The sequence below is a fragment of the Carassius auratus genome, chromosome 31, assembly GCF_003368295.1.
Source record: "Carassius auratus strain Wakin chromosome 31, ASM336829v1, whole genome shotgun sequence".
NCBI classification, from domain to species: Eukaryota; Metazoa; Chordata; class Actinopteri; order Cypriniformes; family Cyprinidae; genus Carassius; species Carassius auratus.
Genome location: NC_039273.1, coordinates 9,770,464 through 9,793,935, shown reverse-complemented (window position 1 = coordinate 9,793,935; position 23,472 = coordinate 9,770,464). Strand labels below are relative to the sequence as shown.

The 23,472-nt window shown below is 38.0% G+C and overlaps 2 protein-coding genes across 3 annotated transcripts; both read right to left on the bottom strand.

Moving 5' to 3' along the window:
- Positions 1-5,714: 5,714 nt before the first annotated feature.
- Positions 5,715-11,238, bottom strand: LOC113050499 (mesoderm induction early response protein 1-like). 2 transcript variants are annotated; one of them, XM_026213499.1, is made up of 13 exons: positions 11,122-11,238; positions 10,593-10,620; positions 10,230-10,381; positions 9,949-10,113; positions 9,744-9,861; positions 9,297-9,352; positions 9,115-9,187; positions 8,846-8,997; positions 8,669-8,750; positions 8,108-8,202; positions 7,846-7,973; positions 7,587-7,717; positions 5,715-6,940 (listed from the first exon to the last, which is right to left on the bottom strand). In XM_026213499.1, exons 1-13 carry the CDS (start codon positions 11,128-11,130, stop codon positions 6,714-6,716), a joined length of 1,416 nt encoding a protein of 471 aa, XP_026069284.1. In that variant the 5' UTR covers positions 11,131-11,238; the 3' UTR covers positions 5,715-6,713. The 2 variants fall into 2 exon arrangements, with proteins under 2 accessions (XP_026069284.1, XP_026069285.1); XM_026213500.1 differs by having other exon boundaries at positions 7,846-7,892; positions 11,122-11,234.
- Positions 11,239-11,567: 329 nt separating this feature from the next.
- LOC113050500 (UDP-N-acetylglucosamine/UDP-glucose/GDP-mannose transporter-like) lies at positions 11,568-21,397 on the bottom strand. Its single transcript, XM_026213501.1, has 12 exons — positions 21,229-21,397; positions 20,516-20,549; positions 20,319-20,405; positions 20,040-20,107; positions 19,873-19,944; positions 19,696-19,764; positions 19,388-19,490; positions 18,611-18,703; positions 17,562-17,629; positions 14,674-14,752; positions 14,505-14,587; positions 11,568-14,411 (listed from the first exon to the last, which is right to left on the bottom strand). The coding sequence occupies exons 1-12, from the start codon at positions 21,378-21,380 to the stop codon at positions 14,303-14,305; spliced, it is 1,017 nt and encodes a 338-aa protein (XP_026069286.1). The 5' UTR covers positions 21,381-21,397; the 3' UTR covers positions 11,568-14,302.
- Between the last annotated feature and the right edge of the window lie 2,075 nt (positions 21,398-23,472).

Below are 23,472 nucleotides of genomic sequence, written 5' to 3'. Positions count from 1 at the left end.
CCAATGAGTCTGAATCATGATTTGTAAATATGTTTTCATACAGCAAAACTTTTGATAAGGTTTTAAACATTTCTTGTAAAATGAAGATGTGTATATTAGTCTCCTAGACAAAAAATGAGTGTAGACCATATGGATTTATATGTACTCAAAAGCACTGGATTTCTTTACTACTTGATTGTAACTAAAAATTAACAATCTGCCAAAGTGTTTGTATTTATTTTTCTTCCTCCCGTTCTTAATTTTATTTTTGCATTTTAACCGCAAACATCGCAGAAATAGTGTTTAATTTGTACTTGTACCTTTATTTATTAGATAAATTTAATTGAAATTCTATTTAATAGATTAGACTTAGTGTTGAAAGAGAGGGTTACAGTTTAATTTATTGGTGCCTTGTATGTGTTCATGTATTTTTTCCTATAATGTTATGTTTTGTTTGCTTTTCTGCTGTCTGTGTCAGTGGGTCGGAGGTGGTGGGAACAGGGAGGGGGTTTTAACATTAGCAAAACTGTACTTACATGGAATTTCTGTACTGTATGCCAAAATGGTCACACTCACGTTTCTATGAAATTCAAGTTGTTGATAAATATCTATATATTGATATATTAAATTGTTCAAAATATTTTGTCGCTCTTTGTCTCGTTCTTCTTAAACATTGCATTCTGTTAAATCAGAATTGTTGTCAGTTGTTTGTGGTATTGATGAAATGATTTAAAGTTCTTTGTTATCGTTTGTACCCCTGCATAAATTTGCAGGCCCTTTCCTGCATACCAGCTTACAGTTCTTGTCAGTATGCCTACATTGCGGTTAAGTCTGGCTCCCCGGAGGAGATGGTGGCTCTGTGCCTGGTAATGGAAAGAGATACTCCCCCGCCAGGTGTCACACTGTGATTTTGCTAATGTCTGCAGTGAGTATTAGCCTACAGGGAGACCTAAATAAAATGAAGAAACTGCTTGAACTCCCAGCGGCCGCCTTGACAGCGGGCACATTTGATGAATGTGATTTTTTACAAAGTTGTCATGGTCCTCACCCGAAAATCTCAATTCTGTTACCATTTATTCACCCTAATGTGGTTCCAAACCTGTATGACTTTATTTTATCTGCAGAACACAAAAGATGATATTTTGAAGAATGTCATTCAAAAGAAATACATGTTTGGAACAACGGGGAGGGGGGGGGGGGTGCTGTAGAGTGCAATAGTACAGCTTCTGGAAATAAATATTGAATCTGTAAATGTTAATTGGATTCTTTTGATGATTAGTATTTTTAAACAAACAGCAGAATTGCTAGTGAAAAGCTACATTAACAATGATTATGGAACAAAATATCCACCAATCAGAGAATCATAGTGAGCAAATCACACCAAAACAGTTTTTAAAACTCTCACTCCCATGAAGAAAATTACTTGTGTGTGTGTGTGTGCCTTTGTGTTTATATATGATTGTCATTCACAGTGCTTCATGGGATTGTAGTTCTTTCCCTTAATAAAGCTGTAAAAAACACAGCTACATTTGTCTTCTTGTCCGATTTTCAAATACTTGATTCAAATTAAAGTGTATGTTGTTGCGTTTCCCCTCGTAGCTGATTTGGTTTAAAATGAAAGGGAAGTATACTTCCGGAACCAAGGCTGCTGAAAAGGTGCACAGGCACTAATGCACTTTTGTAGTTCTTTGTGTAAGATGGATGGTATTGAGTATGTAGTCTCTGAAATAGTCCTCAAAGAGAACTGAATCTTGTTATCTTCATTTAAAATAGATGAATATTCCCAGTCCCTAATCATTTCTATCCCTCAATAAAAAATGTTTTTTTCAAAAGTACAGTTATTTCCTCTTCTTTTTCCAGCTTTATTTTAGCAGGGCGAATGACATTTAAAGAACCCTACTTCTGTGCGAACACCCAATTATTATGCAGCCGGTCTGACGGTGGCAAAGAGAGCTGGGTGTCTGTGTCATCTGTCTAGGTGGAAGGGGGACAGAGCATTCGCTAAAAGCTATTACGACTTAATTACTGCTAAATATTTATTTGTGGTACCAGGGAGTGTGTTGTTCACAAATAAACAAGGATCTGCAAAAAGGGCATGGAAAACATGAAGGTAATTCCGATTAGGATGGGGAACTGGAAAACAGCATTTTGGATTAAAACCCAGTATGCCGCTGTTCCTGTTGCCCTCCTTCCTGCTTTTTTTGTTAAAGGGATAGTGCACCCAGAAATGTACATGCCCCAATGTCATTCCAAATCTGTAAGAAATTCTACTATGTAGTTACTAGAATTTTTTTGCTTTTTTGGTTCAAATCTGACTGAATTTGGTCCAAAACACATATCGTTAAAGTGGTCTGCTTTTGAGTTCACACTTTCATGACGTATGCCACTTTGACTGTCGTGTAGAAGTCGCCTCAGTGCAAGCTTTGCAGAAGTTTGCATGGACGGCATGTAGTGGCCACCGAATCTGCATAATCGAATTAGAACGCACCTTTAGTTTATTTATGAACATAATTTTTTTAGAGACAGAAATAGTGGTCAAATTTATGAATAAATTGTCCTTTGAGTCCTTTCCTTTCTAATCTTGCACTTTATATTTAGAAAAACACTATATTGCTGAATCGGTCTGAATTTGTCAATATGACTCTATTTTAATCAATAGAATTAGTGTCGCATACAAGTCTCACACACAAGTATCCAGTAGCTTCACAAGACTTGTAATATAGACCAGTTATATTTTCATACTTTGCTAGTTTATTATTATTATTATTATTATTATCATATATATTTTAATAATAAAAAAGCTCATGTCCTACGGCTGTATAGATGAGTGACCTATCTCTCTCAATTCAATATGTGCTTTATTGGCATGACAATTGTTACAATGTATTGTACAAATCTATTTTATATTTTTACGCTAACAACAATGTAATCCATCCATCCATCCATCCATCCATCATCTTCCGCTTATCCGGGGCCGGGTCGCGGGGGCAACAGTCTAAGCAGAGACGCCCAGACTTCCCTCTCCCTAGCCACTTCCTCCAGCTCTTCCGGGGGGACCCCGAGGCGTTCCCAGGCCAGCCGGGAGACATAGTCCCTCCAGCGTGTCCTAGGTCTTCCCCGGGGCCTCCTCCCGGTGAGACGTGCCTGGAACACCTCCCTGGGAAGGCGTCCAGGAGGCATCCGAAATAGATGCCCGAGCCACCTCAGCTGGCTCCTCTCGATGTGGAGGAGCAACGGCTCTACTCTGAGCTCCTCCCGAGTGACCGAGCTTCTCACCCTATCTCTAAGGGAGCGCCCAGCCACCCGACGGAGAAAGCTCATTTCGGCCGCCTGTATCCGGGATCTTGTCCTTTCGGTCATGACCCACAGCTCATGACCATAGGTGAGAGTAGGAACGTAGATTGACCGGTAAATCGAGAGCTTTGCCTTACAGCTCAGCTCCTTCTTCACCACGACAGACCGGTACAGCGACCGCATTACTGCAGAAGCTGCACCGATCCGTCTGTCAATCTCACGTTCCATCCTTCCCTCACTCGTGAACAAGACTCCAAGATACCTGAACTCCTCCACTTGAGGCAGGAACTCTCCACCAACCTGAAGTGGGCAATCCACCCTTTTCCGACTGAGAACCATGGCCTCGGACTTGGAGGTGCTGATTCTCATCCCAGCCGATTCACACTCGGCTGCAAACCGTCCCAATGCACACTGAAGGTCCTGGTCTGAGGATGCCAACACGACAACATCATCCGCAAAAAGCAGCGACCAAATCGTATGGTCCCCAAACCGGACACTCTCCGGCCCTTGGCTGCGCCTAGAAATTCTGTCCATAAAAATTATGAACAGAACCGGTGACAAAGGGCAGCCCTGCCGGAGTCCAACATGCACCGGGAACAGGTCTGACTTACTGCCGGCAATGCGAACCAAGCTCTTGCTCCGGTCGTACAGGGACCGGTCGTAAAGCCAGATTCCGTGTCCAGAGATCGGGTCGTCGGGGGTCTCGCCTTCGACTGTCGCCCGATCCTCTATGCACCGGCCCCTTACGCTCCCTCCTGCAGGTGGTGAGCCCACAGGAGGGCGGCCCCACGTCACTCCTTCGGGCTAAGCCCGGCCGGACCCCATGGGGGAAGGCCCGGCCACCAGGCGCTCGCATACGGGCCCCAACCCCGGGCCTGGCTCCAGGGTGGGGCCCCGGCTGCGCCATGCCGGGCGACGTCACGGTCCTTGATTTTAAATCTGCCATAAGGGGTTTTATGAACTGTTCTTAGTCTGGCCCGTCACCAAGGACCTGTTTGCCTTGGGAGACCCTACCAGGAGCATATAGCCCCAGACAACATAGCTCCCAGGATCATTCGGGTACTCAAACCTCTCCACCACGATAAGGTGACAGTTCAAGGAGAGGTACAATGTAATCAATATTCTATTTATTAAAGTCATGTATTAATTACACTAACAACAGTGTAATCAATATTCTATTTATTAAAGTCATGTATTAATTACACTAACAACAGTGTAATCAATATTCTATTTACTGAAGTCATGTATAAATCTCATCAACAGTGTTTTTAAGCATTTTACATTTATTAAAACAACTCACAGCAGTATAATTTAAACAGTATATTTTTAACTTACGTTCAGCTATTCTTTTTATTAGACAACTTTGAACTATTTTTATTTTTATTTTTCATATCTCTGTAAATATCAGTCACAGACTCAGAGATTTACTTTAAATTTCACTAAGCTGATTGAACACTAAAACTTGCACAGATCATTGTCATGCCATTTTAAGCCTTAAAGCTGCATTTGGTAACTTTTGACGCTCTAGCGGTTAATAAACAGAACTGCTTGCGTCTTGCGGAAGAACATCGTAGCCGGAACTACTTCTCTCTGTTTATGTCTATGAAGAATCACAAAGGTACTGGGTTACTCCGCCGCGGTATCCCCGAAGCAATCTAAAATAGTCAGAATATAAACACTTATTATAGGTGCCCCCTAGTGATTCAGGACAAGCAAAAAACCAGGTTTGGAAAATTGATTCATGGTGTACTTATTATATAAATTTTTCTACATTTTGAACACAAACAAAGTTACGGACCACAGCTCTGATTGGTTGTTTCTTAACGGGAGCGATGTATTTCTGCAAATGGCAATAGGAGCACTGGGAGGAGCCAGAGGAGCTTGATTTTTTCACAGATTATCTGTCTCATATTCTACTGTTAGGACATAATGACAGGTTTAACAAATATGTAAAAAAATATATTTTTACAAAAGTTACCTACTGCAGCTTTAATTTGACATAAAGTGGTTATATCTAAGTTGTTTACATTTCTTCCCATATGTTGTGCATTCAGACTGATTCACAAACTGATTTATTGGATGAACCAATCACAGTTGAACATAACCAATCATTTCCAATCATATCAAATATATTTTTGTACTTTGAATGTTTTGTTTTCTTCTATGTTTATTTTAGTCCTTCGTACATTTAAGCCCATGTTGCCATGTTCTATGAAATAATGTGTTTGGGATTATACAAGCAATTAATGTGTTTCTATTTTTTGCATATTTCAGCTATATTAAGAGCAACACTGACACCTGCTGTTCAAGTATATGAATGGGCAACAAACAAACAAAGGCTCTTTGACCACACGAAGGTCAGTTTTCTTGGTGTGAACCCAGTCAGACCTTATGAAATACAGGATGGCAGATAAAAACAAAACACAAGAAATGGCAGATTCTTCAAAATAAGAACAGCTTGATAGATTTATTCAGTGTACAATCCAATCCACTAAAATGTGGTAACATTACAGTAATCACAAAAGACTATGGATTTGAGTAAATAATCAGAGTTTAATGAATGAGTAGTTCACTAATTGAAATTGACATCTATTTGACACCCTGTAATGTTTCTGTACTGATTTTCCTAAGCTATGCAGACATGGACAAAAACGAATTAATGGAAACTGTAGAACCCATTTTACTCTACCATTTTTGACAGGAATAACAGAGCTCCTACAAAAATGTAAAAAAAAATAAAATAAAATTGCTATCTTAGGTATGGGTTGACATTATCAGTGAGAAAATGAATAAATAGCACCCATCATTTCCGCATTGCCTTTTAAATTCAACATCACTCACTCCGGCTTAATACAAATATACTCTGTATACTGGCCTCATGCATCACCAATATCTGATTAAAAAAATAAATAGTTATCAAATACAAAAATAAGTCAGTTTTTCATATAAAGAGGATAAAGCTTCTAAAAATGCTTTTTGTGTTAAAATACCAATATCAACCATTCACTTTGGTCAAGTAGGAAATTCCGAAATGAAAAGGATGGAATGTTGCAGTGTTGCAACCGCCTGAATTATTAAAAATGTTCCAAACACAAAAGCGTATTTTATAATTATTTTAGATTTCAAATATTTACAGTATTATACTTCATATAGAGGGCTTTCCCACAGTGTGAAGTTACAGCTAGAGCAATGTTAAGCACACTAATTGACAGAAGCTTCACAATAAAAATACAGTCAGCTATTTGTTTCAAACAACCTAGAGAAAACACAATAGCATTAATCATCTTAACCTCTACTAATAAATAGTGCTACAGAGATGACTGTCTGATATGACAGTCAGTAATGAGTGTTTGAGATATGAACTGAGCCCAGTGACAGTAATGTAAGAGGACAGAAATATTCTTCATTTGCATCCCTGAAATTCCCACACACAGCTTCCTTTATGCTAAAAACAGGGTGTCAGTCCTAAGCCTTTTGAGAGGTCGTTCATCTTCCTCCTCCTGTTTGACTGTGATCTCCATGACTTGTGTGCTCAGGCTGCTGGCTTCAGGGTTAGAGCAGGGTGCTGACTTTCCTGTGGAAATATCTGGACACGTGGAAGAACCGTTTGCCTGAGATTTCTCATCTGTGACACAAAGAAGTGGCTGAGAGGAATGGCTCCCTACACCTGTAAAATCAACAAGATAACATTTTATATTTGATGTTGTTAAAAACACATAATACATGTAATATGAGATCGTTTAAGGGGTTAACTCCACAAAGTATCACTTAATGAAGAAAAATAAATTCACTGTCTAAAGGATTATTAGGAAGACCATACTAATACTGTGTTTGACCCCCTTTCGCCTTCAGAACTACCTTAATTCTATAATTCTATGTGGCATTGATTCAACAAGGTGCTGAAAGCATTCTTTAGAAATGTTGGCCCGTATTGATAGGATAGCATCTTGCAGTTGGAGATTTTGGGGATGCACATCCGGGGCACGAAGCTCCCGTTCCACCACATCCCAAAGATGCTCTATTGGGTTGAGATCTGGTGACTGTTGGGGCCATTTTAGTAAAGTGAACTCATTGTCATGTTCAAGAAACCAATTTGAAATGATTCGAGCTTCCTGCTGGAAGTAGCCATCAGAGGATGGGTACAAGGACAACACCCATAAATGCATTGAAGCCACTGCCATGTGATTGGTTGATTAGATAATTGCATTAATGAGAAATTGAACAGGTGTTCCTAATAATCATTTAGGTGAGTGTGTGTGTGTGTATATATATATATATGGTTAAAAATGTGTTTGTTAGAGTTTGATGATTACCATTCTGTGCATTTGAGTCACTCTCTAGCTCTGATGGGTGTTTGCTGTTGTTGGAAGATTTGGGAAGTGAAGATGAAGATCCACTGGACTCAGAGCTCTCCTTCTCATCCAAAATACACTTCATATAATCCCTGTAATGCCAAACAAACACCAGGCAGGATATGACCTTAAACAGCATCTGATTCTATACACACACAGTTTAATTAGAGGACGTAGACTAGTGACCTTTAATCTACCACAGTGTTGATGAGTGACTTACAAAACTCCAGGACGAAGACTGTATTTTCTTTTTCCAAGCTTGGTTTGCTGTGCAAAGAAATCATAACGCTCAGATTTCTTCCACATGTAATAAAAGGCCACACATTCCCCTACAGATCTAGTTCTCACCTGGAAAATTTAATTAAGTAACAATTACCTAAGTGAACAATAAAGACAACCAAGTTAACTAACTGATTACTCTAATGAACAGTCATATACCATCCTATTAGGTTGTAGAATGGGGAATGTGATTAAACACTAACCTTATTTGCTTGTATCGAGTTAAAATCTTTTCCGTAAGTCTTGAGTCCTTGCTCAAAACCTCGACACTCCTCTTCCGTCCAAACTGAAATGTCCTCTGAGGGAGAGAGAGACTTTAGTTGATGTGACACATTGAGATAATGTTGACTGACGTGCTAAGAGCTCCTTGGAGCATTTTATACTTCCCAAAAATAACATTCTGAAGCTGTTAATACATTCAAATTTTTAGAACCTTATTGAGGCCAAAGTCATAGTTTATCATGAGAATTGGTCCCCAAACTAAAAGTCTGACCGAAAATGTAAGGAATAAACTGAAGGGAACACAATTCATAAATATGTTCTGGAGAACACAAAATTAGTTTATATTAGCAACACTTAGATGTTTAAAATACAACTTTTAAGCAGTCTCTATTACTTTTTTTAATGTATTTGACAAAATACTTCAGTATTGGAATGCACTCAATTTGTGGATGGCTTGTGGATGAATTAAGAAACCCTGTAACATTAACTAACATCATCTTTAACACACACACACACACACACACACACAAACACATACTCACCTTTGGTAGACTTTACATTAAATTTCAGTCTTCTTAAAGCTTCTTCTGCATTAAAGTTGCATTTAAACAATTCATAAAGAGCCTGAAATTTAAGCAAATAAATTGCTATTACAACATGATGTCAAAAGGGAATCGTCGACATGATTTAAGTAAATTTGTCATTGGATGGTGACCTGCCTGTTCATTGTCTTTGATGTGAGATCCTTCAGGAACTGCATGGACACCAGTCTCCTCTTCGCTGCATTTAGAAGCCTCGGCTAAAAACTCAACAACCTTTTCTTCTGGAATTAACTCCGGATTCCACAAAAGCTGATCATCATTCTCGTACACTACATTTATAGGAGACAAGCAGATGAAAAACAACAACAAAAAAAAGTGTACATATAACATGTGTTAAATATATATACACATCACATCTAAATAAGCATATCATTCAGTTTTGTCACCTTTTTCATTGTCCTTATATTTGCAAATGCCAGCAGGAGTCTGTGCTTGATACATTGAACCGACCATTATCTCCTAAGAATGACAGAAAAAAAAATCCATGTTTGAAATCTTAAAAAAAAAAAAAAAAAAGAAGGAAGGAAGGAAGGAAGGAAGGAAGGAAAAACAACAATCTAAAATCTACCTTCTTCCAATCTTCAGATGGAATATAATCATCATCTTCAGATTCTTCCTCATCCCCTATAAAACAAAAAGTCACATGGAGCCTGATCTAGTTAGACTTTATCACTATCACTATCTGCTGGTCCTACCAGGCAAATACTACATGAAAAAACAGAAATAATTAATTAACATTAGTGTACATTTGTTACATTTGAAATTATTTGATAAATATAGTGTGTGATGCTGATTTGTGTATGGAAACCTGTTTTTGCCATGGTCTGCATGGGATAAAAAAAATAATAAAATAAAAAATTATAAAGTAATCCTGACTTTTTTTTTCCCTATAAATTTTGAGTTTACAAAATAGTTATTTTGCTTTCACCACAATATTCAAAATTAAAGAGAGGAATCATGGAGGAAACACGTTTTCATACATATGTAGCATGCTTTATTTTTTTTATGATCATACCTATAAAGTAATTGGATGGCCGAGGGTAGAGGAGCTGAGCTGTGCTGTGAGAAACACTGCAGGACGGAGGCTCCTCACCAGACGACTGCACGTCCTCTTCCTCTTGATCAGAAAGCTCCTGACAGCCACAACAACGATTCGTTGATTTTACTATGCTTATGCATACAAAAACATACAGATTCATTGTTTTCATGAAGAGCTTTACTTTGTGTTTACTATGGCTGCTGCAATTATTCTCTGAAGGATCCTCCTCTTGAATGTCTCCCTCCTCCTCCTCCTCCTCCTCCTCCTCCTCCTCCTCTTCCTCTGGAGACCCACCAGTTCTGTAGCCATACAATTTCAGAAGCTCCTCAATGGGCATCTCACCCTCCTACCAAACCAGAGAGTAGTAAAGGGCTGTGGACTGTGAAGGTTATTTAATGTGCCTCATGATATCATCACAAACATATGTACTAAAATAATAAAAAAAAAACTGATGGTCCATACTCGAGTGAGGTCATCAATTTCAGCACTGAAGTTGGTCTCTCCCTCCAGCCTTTCCTCTTCTTCCAATGTTTGCTCGTCATCAAAGTCATGTATGAGCATGTCTGCTGAAGGATCAAAGTCTTTGTCCTCATGCTGGACCACTCCATGTGCTCCTATTTAACAAGAAATATTGTATTTTTTTTTTTACATTAATATAATTATCTATTCTATACACAGAAAGAGATAGAGGTACACACTATTAATATCTACACACACTATTAAATGCATTAAATGTACACTAATGATACTACACATTAATATAAATGTGGCAGCCTACATTAATTTTTTTATTGGTAGTAAAATAAAAATAACTGAAATCTTTACCTTCAGAGCCTGGACCACTTAAGGAGGGCTGGGAAGAAAATAAGATATTAAAAAAATTTAGCAGACGCTTTAATTTAATTATTTTTTATTTATTTTTTTTAATTCCGAGAGTTTAATTATATGAACAAAAACCATAAGTAAAAACCATGATATATGACCTGAATCTGACTATGAATTATCTACAGTCAGAGGCAAAGCTGTTAAAGCAAGTACAACCTCATGTTAATGAATGAGACTAGAAATAACAGGGTGCGATGGGTTATGATTTATTAGGCATTGCTGGTGTTTTTTAATAAAAGCAGACTAGACATATAACTAACTGAATGTGAGTTTGGCGCTCAAGCAACAAGTTAGCTGCTAGCTGCTAACACATTCAAATTGGGCGCCCTAAGTATTCAGGGCTGAACGTTAAAAACACGTCATCGTTTAAATATTTAAAATTATAAATGAAATAAAATAAAATTTAATTAAAAGATTACACTGACCGCTCAAGTGCATTATATGTTGCATTTTGTAATGTTTATCTTACCTCCGCCATAGTTGTTGTAGGTTCTGTGAAGCCAGCGATAATAAATGTGTTAAAAATGAGTTAGAGCTGCACTACTGTGGTCAATGCTACTACACAATAAAAGTCCTGTCATGACCAAAGTCCAAACACTGCGCAAATGCGCAAACGTGACAAGCACAGCTGGCCAGTTACTGTCCGTATATTTGGAAAACTGTTAAAACGTATTTCAAAATTTGTCTTCCCTCTCATTACAAATTAAATTAATAAGGTTTTACCCATAAAGAGATGAATAGTATGCTAGAAAAAATGGTTTAGAATCATGTACACTCACATTAGAAACACATGGAGCAGTCACATCATGTGTGCTTGCTTCTAGACATCCCAGAAGTAGCCAAATAGAATGGTATGTTTTGTAGAACTAAAAACTATGAGATGGCTTTATGTAACAAATAACATACAAACAACCCTAGAGAAAGTACACAATTTATTCCCACAGTAGCAATAGACAACATGAAAAAAGAAAAAGGATTGTACTTTGGTTAACAACAGAAAATAACATACACACACACACACACACGTATATATATATATATATATATATATATATTCATTCTTTGAGCTGAGGTATTTTAAATGTTGTACACATCCCATTTCTCACTGATCACAGAGAATTTGCAGATATGAAATTGATCAAGCTATGTTTCTTCAACTAAAGTGAATAAAAACATGAAAAGATCAAATAAAAATTACAAGTTGAACCCAAAATACTTCTGCAGCAACAATATCAATCGGTGCAAAAATAATAATAAAATAAAGCACAAAAATGCACACCATCCATAAAATTAAAATCTAAACACAAAGTGTTTCAAAAAGTAGCATACCTGACTGAAAACAGACATTCATTCAGTAACCGCAGAATGCATCAGCTTTTCCAGATGTACAAATATAGCACAATAAATAACTGAGAATTGTGATATTTTCAGACTAGCATACATCAGACATAAATGTAGCCATGGCCAAAAGTTTTGGCAGTGACATACACTTTGTATTTTGCAAAATTTGCTGCTTAAGCTGGTGTTGTGTTCAATTACATTGTCTATCATAGAGTAATCAGATGCCTTTTAAATAATTTCTAAAAGCTTCATTGGCTAAAATTTTTTCAAACTTATTTAACTTTTTTTTTTTTTTTTTTTTGATCCGACACAAAAAGACCAGCTAACATTAATTGACTAATAATTTCAGCAGCACATGTGGAAAGTGTGGATGAGTACTAGTTTGGTAAATTCTCTATCAGACTAATTAGACTGTAAGAGCAGACTGATAGAGGGAAGAAGCGCTTCCAATCATTGTGTCCTTATTAGCAATGGTTACCTCCAAAAACATGTGCAGCCCTCGTTGCTTTGCATCAAAATGTCCTCACAAGCAACGAAATTGCTACAAAGAACCACAGCCTGATGTCGAGAAGGACAGCAAAGAAACCACTTCTCTCCAAGAAAAACGCCAAGGACAGACTGAGACTCTACTTGAAGAACAAGGAGAGAACAGCAGAAGACTGTTACAAAGTTATTTTCTTTGATGAAGCTCCCTTCCAAAGTTTTAGGAAATCTTAAAAATTGATGAAGCATCCCGAGACCATCAATGTGTGGGGTTGCTTTTCAACCAAGGGATTGGGCTCTATCATAATTCTGCCCAAAAATAATACCATGAATAAAGAGTGGTATCAGAACATCCTGCAAGAGCGACTTCTTCCAACGATCCATGAGTAATTACAATGGAGCACTACGTCACAAAGTAAGAGTGATAAAGAAGTGGCTTGAAGAACATTACATTGACATTTGGGATCTGTGGCCAGGCAACTCCCTGGATCTCAATCCCATAGAGAACCTGTGGTCATTCCTCAAAACAAGCAGAAGCCCATAAATTGTGATATACTGTACTCCAAGAACTACTATGGCAAGAATGGATTGCTATCAGTCAGGATTTGGCCCAGTAGCTAATATCCAGCATGCCAGAACGAACTGTAGAGGTTTTGAAGAACAAGGGTCAAACATTGTAAATACTGACTCCCATTATTTTCCCAATAAAAACCTTTAAAACGTATATGCTTTTAGTATATCACGGAAACATGTGGCAAAATAATCTACAAACACTGAAGAAGCAAACTTTGCAAACCACAAAATATATATCATTGCCAAAACTTTTGGCCACGACTGTAGGAGACATCCTCATTTTCTTATTTGCCCAAATGTAGCAACCAACCTTAGACAAGACAGACCAACATACTGAAATGTTTGTGCATATTGTATTACAATGTTCTTGCAAAAACTAGTATCCATTTTAAGTCACTGACAAATGAGAAAACATGTAAACTGTTTAAGTGCAATTACTAGAGCATTTGCATTTATAATAATGATTTCATTAATACAAAACAGTTATACTGCATCCCATTCCCAAATACAAAAAAATACAAAAGCCATTATAAGAATATGTCCAGTTGAACACTGTGTAACACTGAGAACACTTAACACAAAATACTGTTCTTTAAAGCTTGTTATCAAAAGACTCAAAATCAAACATCTACTTAAGTTGCACACATGTACCTTGTTTTACACATTCAAACACTCACTTTCCATTTATCATTCAGGTTTTGAAGGAACATTCCTGTAAAACTCAAGTTGTGTAACAGGTTATGAGAACTGTCACAAGATTATTTAATCAAATGTATGTAAACTCCCTTTTTATAGCTAGAATAAACCCTTTACCAACAATAAAATACAATTCACAATCCTAGCAATAAAAAAACGACTCTCATGAAAATAAACAGCCTTTCTGACTAAAACTCTTTAAAATAACTCTTAAATAGAGAATACAACAGGCGTTTCAACACTTATGACAGTCCTCATTCCCAATTTGTGGCAAGCGTCCAACATTGCAGGACACAAACCATCAGTATAACACAGACACCACTTCTTAACAGAAGTGAAAATTAACAGGCAAATTTTACTCTGGAATAACACATTCTGGTATATTTGAAACTTGACCGAAACTTTCATTTGATATGATGTCCTGCCAGCACCTGTGTACCTTTTTCAGTCTATATCTTCTTCATAAAATAATAATTTAAAAAAAGCAATCTCAAGAGTGACTTCTTACAAAAACTCATATATACAGCCTTGTGCATTATAAACGTCAAACAAACTGGTCATACAGACACTTTCCCCTTGACCTCGAGTTTGTTGGTATTCTCACTCTGTTTGGTGGTCTGCTCCTCTGTAAAGGTAATGTAGGAATACACCAGACTGCCAGCAATACTGAGAAGACAAGTACAAGCAATCAGATCATCAGCGTCACACTAAATCCCATGCATCCCATCTGTACCCTTCTGGGAAAAGCCCACTTCTTACCTGATGTTCAGACCAATGAAGTTAGTCCATGAGAAAATGTAATCTCCTCCAAACACCATTCCAATATACGTCACTAATATATTCTGTAGGTAGACAAAACTTTTTATTATAATAAAAAGCAGGACAAACTGAATCTTGGCATGTTTAAAAAAAAAAAAAAAACACTTACTTTTAGACAGCCAACAATGGTAGTAGTTAGCGCAGAGTTGTACTGAGTGCAAAGTACGGTGGAGTACATTAAAATGAACCTGCAAATGTACCAACAGAAAATGTGTTGTTTAGGAAATATCTAATGCTTGATATCATAAATCTACACTTTATCTTAACAAAAAATAAAAAAGTGTCAATTTCTTTTTTTAATGATTAAGCTTAACTTATATTAGAAAAATAAATTAATAAAAAAATGTAATTAAAAAAATGTTACAACCCCAAATTAGAATTAGTAAGGACGTTTTGTAAAATGCAATGAAATAAATAAAAACACAAATATAAAACAAATGTATTTATTACATTTATTATTAACTGAGATCATTTTGACACCCCAAATCAGAAAAAATAAGGATGTTTTGTAAAAAAAAAAAAAAAAAAAAAAAAATCACAAGAATCTGTGATGTTAATTCTGTTAATCTTTTATTTTACTGACAAAGGCACAAAGAAAAGATTCCCAATATTTTCACAGACCAACTTAAATCCATTCAGTAAATATAAAAATGTTTGACTTTCATGGCTGCAACACACTCCAGAATAGTTGGGACAGAGGAAAAATAAAAGTGAAAAGGTTATGTCCAAATTAGACCGTTTTGAAACAGTTCACTGTAAGCAGGTGAATTGGTAATCGATGAGAGTATCAAGTTGGGGTATAAAAGCCAAGGAGCATTACAAGCAAAGCTGGATCATGACAAATTTCATGAGAGAAGTGTCAAACAAATGAAAAATAATAATAATAAAAAAAAAAACTCAATGCAAGATCACAAAGAATATAGGTCTGCTTGCAGTTCAGATCTGTCTCATATCAAAAATGACTGACCAGTCATGAAAAGGAGACCAGACAATGACGACCACAGACTGTTGAGCAGCTGAAGTCTTGTATCAAGCAAGAAATGCTTTTTTCAAAACTTTAACAATTAGTATACTCAACTATTCCCAAACGATTAAACATTGTTATGAAAAGGAAAGTAGATGAGACACAGTGTTAAACATACCTTTGTCCAAACTTTTTTGGAGTGTGTTGCAGCCATCAAAATGTACATTTGTTTATATTTACAAAATACTTTTCTTTGCACTTATATTCAATTAAATAAAGGTTAAAGAAAATTAACTAAACACAGATTCTTGATTTTATTGCATTTTACAAAACGTTCCAACTTTTTCTGATTTGGGGTTGTAATATTCCAATCTACTGAAGTATTAAAATGTATTTTGCATTTTCGTTATAATCCAGTTACAACCACCTAAAACACAAGTGGCATTAAGAAAGCCATGTGTAAAACCACAGTTAGTCACAAAGTTTTTCCCTTCCAAGCTCAGGTAAATACTATTATATAGAAGGTGTGAAGTGTCATACAGCATCATGGCAACACACAACACTAAAACAATGCAATAAACAATTTAACAACATAATTTTTCACCATTACAAGTGCATCTCACTAAATTAGAATGTGGTGGAAAAGATCATTTATTTCAATAATTCAACTCAAACTGTCAAATTCGTGTAATAAATACATGCACACACACTTAAGTAGTTTAATTTTAATTGTGATGATTGTGGCTCACATTTAACAAAAACCCACCCATCTCAACAAATTAGAATATGGTGACATGCCAATCAGCATATCAACTCAAAACACCTGCAAAGGTTTCCTGAGCCTTTTTTTCATGGGGAAGACTGGTGATCTGACAGTTGTCCAGAAGACAATCATTGATACCCTTCACAAGGAGGGTAAGCCCCAAACATTCATTGCCAAAGAAGCTGGCTGTTCACAGAGTGCTGTATCCAAGCATGTTAACAGAAAGTTGAGTGGAAGGAAATGGTGTGGAAGAAAAAGATGCATAACCAACCGAGAGAACCGCAGCCTTAAGAGGATTGTCAAGCAAAATCAATTCAAGAATTTGAGTGAACTTCACAAGTAATGGACTGAGGCTGGGGTCAAGGCATCAAGAGCCACCACACACAGACATGTCAAGGAATTTGCTGAACCACAGACAACATCAGAGGTGTCTTACCTGGGCTAAGGAGAGGAAGAACTGGACTGTTGCCCTGAGAAGTCCTCTTCTCAGATGAGAGCAAGTTTTGTAAAACTTTGTAAGTTTTTTCATTTGGAAACAAAGGTCCTAGAGTCTGGAGGAAGGGTGTAGAAGCTCATAGCCCAAGTTGCTTGAAGTAAAGTGTTAAGTTTCCACAGTCTGTGTTGATTTGGGGTGCAATGTCATCTGCTGGTGTTGGTCCATTGTGTTTTTTGAAAACCAAAGTTACTGCACCCATTTACCAAGAAATTTTGGAGCACCTCATGCTTCTTTCTGCTGACCAGCTTTTTGAAGATGCTCACCTGCCCACACTGCCAAAAGCACCAAAAGTTGGCTAAAGACCATGGTGTTGGTGTGCTTGACTGGCCAGCAAACTCACCAGACCTGAACCCCATAGAGAATCAAGGTAAGGCCGTAATTAAAGCAAAAGGAGTCCCTACCAAGTATTGAGACAATTTACAGTAGTAGTTTCATTTGTTGAGTGAATTGGTGGGTCTTTGTTAAATGTGAGGAGCTCAAGGTACTTCTGCAATAAAATAATTTTCTTTGGCACTTAAATGTGATCTTACATCTGTATAGACCAAGGGCACTGGCTGGTGTTTGCGTTTCTACAATTGATAGAGTTTAATGTTTTGGTGATATATCATTTGTTGAGATTTTATGAATAATCAGTTACAAAAAGAAAAAAATTAATTTTACAGACAATTTTTTTTAATAATCACACTAACACAAACTAAAACACACGAGTGCCACTTAATTAACACATTAACAGCCCTAGTATTTACCAAATATAAAGTTCCTTTGTTAACTTACCCCATTATACAAGAGATAATGAATTGACCTATAAAAAGCACATCTGACCAGCCTTCATATTCAAAAGCCTAGGGGGAAAAACAAGACATTTATTGATGCATGGAAAGACACACTTAAATGAAATAATTACCTAAAGATCCTTCAATAACACAAACAGAGTGATAACATTAGTCAGCCATTCAGTTTTAAAGGTCTTGCATGGTAAAAATGTCATAACATAACACGTTTATTTTTGTTCATAGGCTATCATAGCTGAAACTGTAGAGAATGTATTCACATGGGGAGTAAAAAACAACTGATCCACTCAACAAGTCTAAAAAGAGGTGAAGAGCTCACCTAAAAGGAATATACTTAACAAATAAATTCATAGACTACTACATTCCCTATGCTAGTTACCCTGACTGGTATAATGGCGTCCTTGTGCGCAAAAAACAAAACAAAAAAACATTGCCTCCTGTCCTCTCTCCTTCCCGAAGCAGCACCTGCCAAATAAACTGTTACCTCCCTATAAACTCACCAAGCTAAATAAAATGAGGGATTCATGGAGCAGGGCCCTGTCATCCTAACCTCTCAAACATCTGAGCCTAGTGCTCACAATACTTGCTCAAAAAGACCAGGATGTAGCACGCTTTCAGAAAATGCAGTTATTTGAAATTGATGTCCTTCAGCTTGCTATGATTTCAAAAGAATTTATGACAAACGTGCAGTCGTTCCAATTGGCTAATTGTGTGTTCTCTGGCAATGTGAGCTCACTGCAGCTGAGCAGATGGTGTGTTTGCGGTTGCCAGATCATCTATGGGTATGAAGTCTTGTTGAGAGATGGACTCTTAGAAATGACTAGAGTCCTGGGGGTTATTTAAGGTCTGGTATGTGAACACAATATATTATATATAAGTGAGAATTATCCAACTATCTATCTGCTGTATGTGCACTTCTATTTTAATTAATGAGCCAATATCCATTGCTAGATAAAACTATATATAAAATTAAAAAAGGTTTAAAAATAAGTGCAATAATACAATAAAATAATTATAAATAAATAAACTTACCTTATCCATATCCCCTGTGACATGTGCTAATAGCAGTGTTGGAAGAATCATAAATAAAGAATTGTAATAGAGCAGGCCATACTTTCCCAGCTCCTACAGGACAAAAATCAACAAATAGAAAAAGAAAAGAGAGACAGACAAATTGAGGTACAGTAACGTCAAGTCATGATTTCTCTCTTCTCTCGCACCCTCTACACTAGCTGCTCTTTTCTCACAGAGAAACAGATGGTATCCAAAAGTCTGAAATGAAGCAACGGTCTTTCTTCAGCATGTCAGCGTAAGTTTTAACAGGTTGCAAAATTTTGACTTCCGTATTCAAGTTGTCAGTGGATAAAGCTGTATTTCCACATAACCCACATTGTTCAATGAAAGCTGTAACGGTTATAAAACTACTCTCTCTGAAGGCCTCAAACAGAACACACAGAACTTCTTTTTTCAGTCCAAGCCAGTAGGGTAATGCAGTAAACACTGCTCATCATGGTGCCAGCACTCTCCGTGTCATTAAACACAAACATACGCATTTCTTCTAAATATATTGAAACTGAACCTGTGCTTAAAATGTTAGAACATGCATATGTGAAGTTTTTCTCAGACTGGGTACAGTAAAAATTAATATGTGAAAGCCACAAAACCAAAGGGTTTCCGTTTTGTTCTGATAGAACTGTGGGCAGGATAGCAAGATGTGCGGACAAAATGCTGCCTAAATCCGTTGTCAAATTTAACAGTGCACTTAAGGTATTTGAGTAATCTTGATCATGAATGTGTTGCTTTCCTTACCTTAGAGTCAAGTTTCTGTTTCACAAAAGCTCCGTTGGCAGCAGTAAAGACATCGTTCATTAAAATGAACATGTACCCTTGCAGGTCAAAAGCCAAGTCAGCACTGTACAAGAAATATAAGGGCACTCATCAAACACTGTAAAAAGACATATGCGATTAAATGCATGCAGATTTGGTTGGAATTTTTTCCTGATTCGCAGTAAGACAGTGATGTAGAATTAAATTGTATGTTGCAACAGTCTTATAAACAATACCTTGAATAATTGGCATGTTCTTCAAACAAAAAGAGTGTCACTGGCAACTTTTACCTTGCAGCTACAAAGGCCCCTAGAATCATAGTAAACACTGTCAGCTGAACCGGCCAGGAGAATTTCTTCCTGTAATGAGGAAACATAATCAGTGATACTTTTATCATCATAATATTAATTAATTTCGATAAAAGCTATCAGAAACATTGCCATAGTAACTGGAGAACTGTCACTTACTTTAACAAGAACCCCTCCGCCAGCATCGTAAAGAGAATCGAAAACCTCCTCAACACTGTAAACATTGGCAGGCTGAAGGAAGGAAAAACTAATTAATTAGATACCAATGAATAAAATACTAAACAATAAGGCAGACTGGTGTAAAGCTGTTATGTACAGAATCATACTTAAGTCTTTTTGTCCCAAAGAGTCCTGTTATTTGATTCCCAACATACAGAAAAGGTAGTGGAAATGTCTGCAATTATAAAATAGATAGATGAATATTGAGAAGGCATACAAGAAAGTTGTGAGCAACACTTACAAAACAGCATTTTTTATTTTATTTTTTGCAGCCCCACAAGTTTATTTTATCCCATGTCAACAAAAAAAAAAAAGACTTTCACCACTGTTCTAGAATAAATGTGTTCTGTGGGGAAAGAACATGTGACAAGACCAGTATTCCTCACCCTTCTAGGTATGCTCCCATCAAACTCAGGGAAGGTGATCACCCGGAGGGCCTTTCCCACCCGTAACACAACAACTGTTGCCAGCATCTGCAGAGGAAAGTCACATTATGTACATGACACTCTGCTCTGTAATGTAATGTGTAAAGCCCAAAATATGGAGAGTGAGAAAAACTTTTTTCCGAAGAATGAAAACCCACCTGACCAATTCCAACACATATCGAAGAGGGGAACCTGTTCGGAAAAGATTGCTTTTTAGCAAAGACTAAAAGCACAAAGTTTTGTTTACATGTTTCTTTTCATTATCATTACTGTTGTGCTATTATAGAATGAACCATCATATGCAATGTAGAGTTTATTGTGATTTTTTTATATATACAGTATTATTATACTACATCCCTAACTCAGTTTAGTCCATACAAAATAATTATTTTATTTTACAGTCACACTATTTATTTACACAGTTTCAGGATTCTTGCACTTAAAAAAAGACAAAATCTAGATAATCATCATTTTAAATACTTAGAACCAGGTAGTAGCTCACTATGCGTACATAAATGGGACGTGGTGATACAAAAGTAAAGAGATTGTGCAAGACGGTAATAGCATAACGTTACTTGATAAAACCATTACTGAATGAGTACCATTTCCATGCAATATTGTATTAACACTGTACTCTAAAGAACTTAAACAATATTACAGTATCACAGTGGTACATGTGCACTTTTCTGTAAAAAAAAAAAAAAAAAAAAAAAACCACAAGATCACTGACCACTGAGATCAACGGCCTTCCGTAGCACACTGATACTTCGGCAACAATTAAGTGTCCAACTATCCCAAGCATTCAACATCTAGAGACAGTCAAGCACTCACAAAATACAGAGTATGTAACTCCAGTAAAAAGTCTTCTTACCTGTAATTTGTCAAGATGCTCTTGTTCACTATAACTATCAGGAAAGAGCTGATTCCATAAAATCCCGCAGCTAAAAGTTTGAAAAGTACCGTCAACGTCTGGTCCGCCATCCCAGCCTCTTCATGCCTTGGCTCACATTCACATTGCTTCATTCTGAACTTCCGCCATGTTTACAGAGCTACGTATACAGTGACGACAACATTTCTAATTTACATACGTAAGCGCAGTGCTCTGTCGCCGCCCTGCGGCAGCAGACTGTAAGAGATTTACCCACAGAGCAATGTAACTTTCATACTGGATATTGTTATCTTAGACTTTTTTTAATTCAACAGGTAAACATTGACCATTAGCATATCAACACAGATTTTAATTTAGCATAAAATAGCACAAAATGTTTTCAGATAACTGTAACATATATTCAACTAAAATCACACTAATATCATGAACTTTTAGGTAGACATTCTCAAATATCATGATATCAAACCAAGTGATACATTTATTAATTTATTTATTTTCTGTTTTGAAGAACATGCAGTGCTCCCTTTGTTTTGTGTCCCAGCATGCATAGATGATTCCTCTTGAGGAACTCGAGCTGCGTCTAGAATGAATGGGGAACGTGTCCAGCGTGACATCTCTGAATAACGTGTATAATCAGTCAAATGGAAGGGCGAGATGTCATAGGCGGGTGACGTCAGAGACCAGTTAGCATAAAAGCATGAGCGGCGAAGCAGTTCACATTCCTGGGCATCTTAATATGGGAGCAGACATCCTGTTGAGGCAGGGGCTGAGGCCCGGGGAATGGCGGCTTCACACTGAGGTGATGAAGCAGGGTTGGAGAGGTTGGCCAGACTCCGGTGAATCTGTTTGCGACTCGAGAGACATCGCACTGTGCCCTCTGGCTTGCTCTAACTCATCCAGCTCCAGTGGGGCTGGAAGCCATGGTCCAGACGTGGCCGAGGCTTCATCTGTACATTTTTCCCCCGATTGCTCTGCTCTCAGGAGTTCTGGACAGAGTGTGCCGGGACGGAGTCTGGCTGCTGTTAGTAGCCCCGTTCTGGCCGGGCCGGGTATGGTTCCTGGGCCTGATTTCTCTTTTTGACGGCACTCCATGGGAGGTTCCCATCAGGAGAGATCTCCTCTCGCAGGCGGAGGGTGCGCCCCTGCATGGAGCTTAGAGGCTGTAGGTGTTGTCTCTGAGGATGCACAACTCTTAGTTTCCGGTCTCTCAACCAAGGTTGTAAGACCGTTCTCCAATCCAGAGCTCCCTCAATGAGGAAACTGTATGCCTTGAAGTGGAAGCTTTTCACTTCTTGGTGCGGAGACTGCCAGCTTGACCCAGTTAACTGCCCAGATGGTACAGTGCTGGAGTTTCTTGCAGGCTCTCCACCCTGAAGGTCTACGTGGCGGCCATGGTGGCCTATACTGCGCCCCTCTCGGTGGCCAGTCAGTGAGCAGAAACCCTCTGGTTACATGTTTCCTCCATGGTGAGCTGAGGCCTCCGGCAAGAAGATGCTTATGCTAAGTTGTGATCAGGATGCTAACCTAAGCTTCGAGTCCTCTGATCTCCCCTCTCCTGGGGGTCAAGTCTCACTCCTTCTGAAGTTTGGCCATTGGAAGGTTGTCCCCGATTTCTGTCAGGCTCCTTCTCCTTCTTTTGCTTTAGCTGTGCTCTTCCACACTAGGCAGAGATTTGAAAGTCTGGTGGCGTGGGCATTCTCGTTCCCCATTCATTCTCGACGTAGCTCAAGTTCCTGAAGAGGAAAGTCTAAGGTTACGTATGTAACCCTGGTTCCTCGAAGGAACGAGACGCTGCGTCACAGTGCTACACTTCCAGCATCTCTGGTCGGCGCTTACTTCATCCTTTGAGGCTGATTACGGGCTTCGCCGCTCATGCTTCCTGGTCTCTGACGTCACCCGCCTATGATGTCACGCTCTTCCATTGGACTGATTATACCATTATTCAGAGACGTCACACTGGACGCGTTCCTCATTCGTTCTCGATGCAGTGTCTCGTTCCTTCGTAACAGGGTAACATACGTAACCTTAGACATTTTTTGGGTTCTTGGAGGGCAAAGGTGCTCTCTGGAAGGGAGAGATGCACGGGCGCATGTTTCAGTAATCTCGAGAGTTTTAATTGAGCGTGAGCAGCGCACGTTCACCAGCGCGCTCGACAGGTGTGGTGAGATTTGAGGGAGGCGAGCCATTCCTATTGCGAGGCTGATGGTAAAATTGTGCGATCTATTT

Coding starts and splice junctions, on each gene's coding strand:
- LOC113050499 (XM_026213499.1), bottom strand. Junction 9,188..9,296: donor CATCTGAAGATTGGAAGAAG/GTAGATTTTAGA, acceptor TGTCATTCTTAG/GAGATAATGGTCGGTTCAAT. Junction 7,974..8,107: donor ACTCGATACAAGCAAATAAG/GTTAGTGTTTAA, acceptor TAAATTTTCCAG/GTGAGAACTAGATCTGTAGG.
- LOC113050500 (XM_026213501.1), bottom strand. CDS start 21,380: ATGAAGCAATGTGAATGTGAGCCAAGGCATGAAGAGGCTGGGATGGCG. Junction 14,753..17,561: donor ATTATCTCTTGTATAATGGG/GTAAGTTAACAA, acceptor GTACATTTGCAG/GTTCATTTTAATGTACTCCA. Junction 14,588..14,673: donor CCATTGTTGGCTGTCTAAAA/GTAAGTGTTTTT, acceptor GTCTACCTACAG/AATATATTAGTGACGTATAT.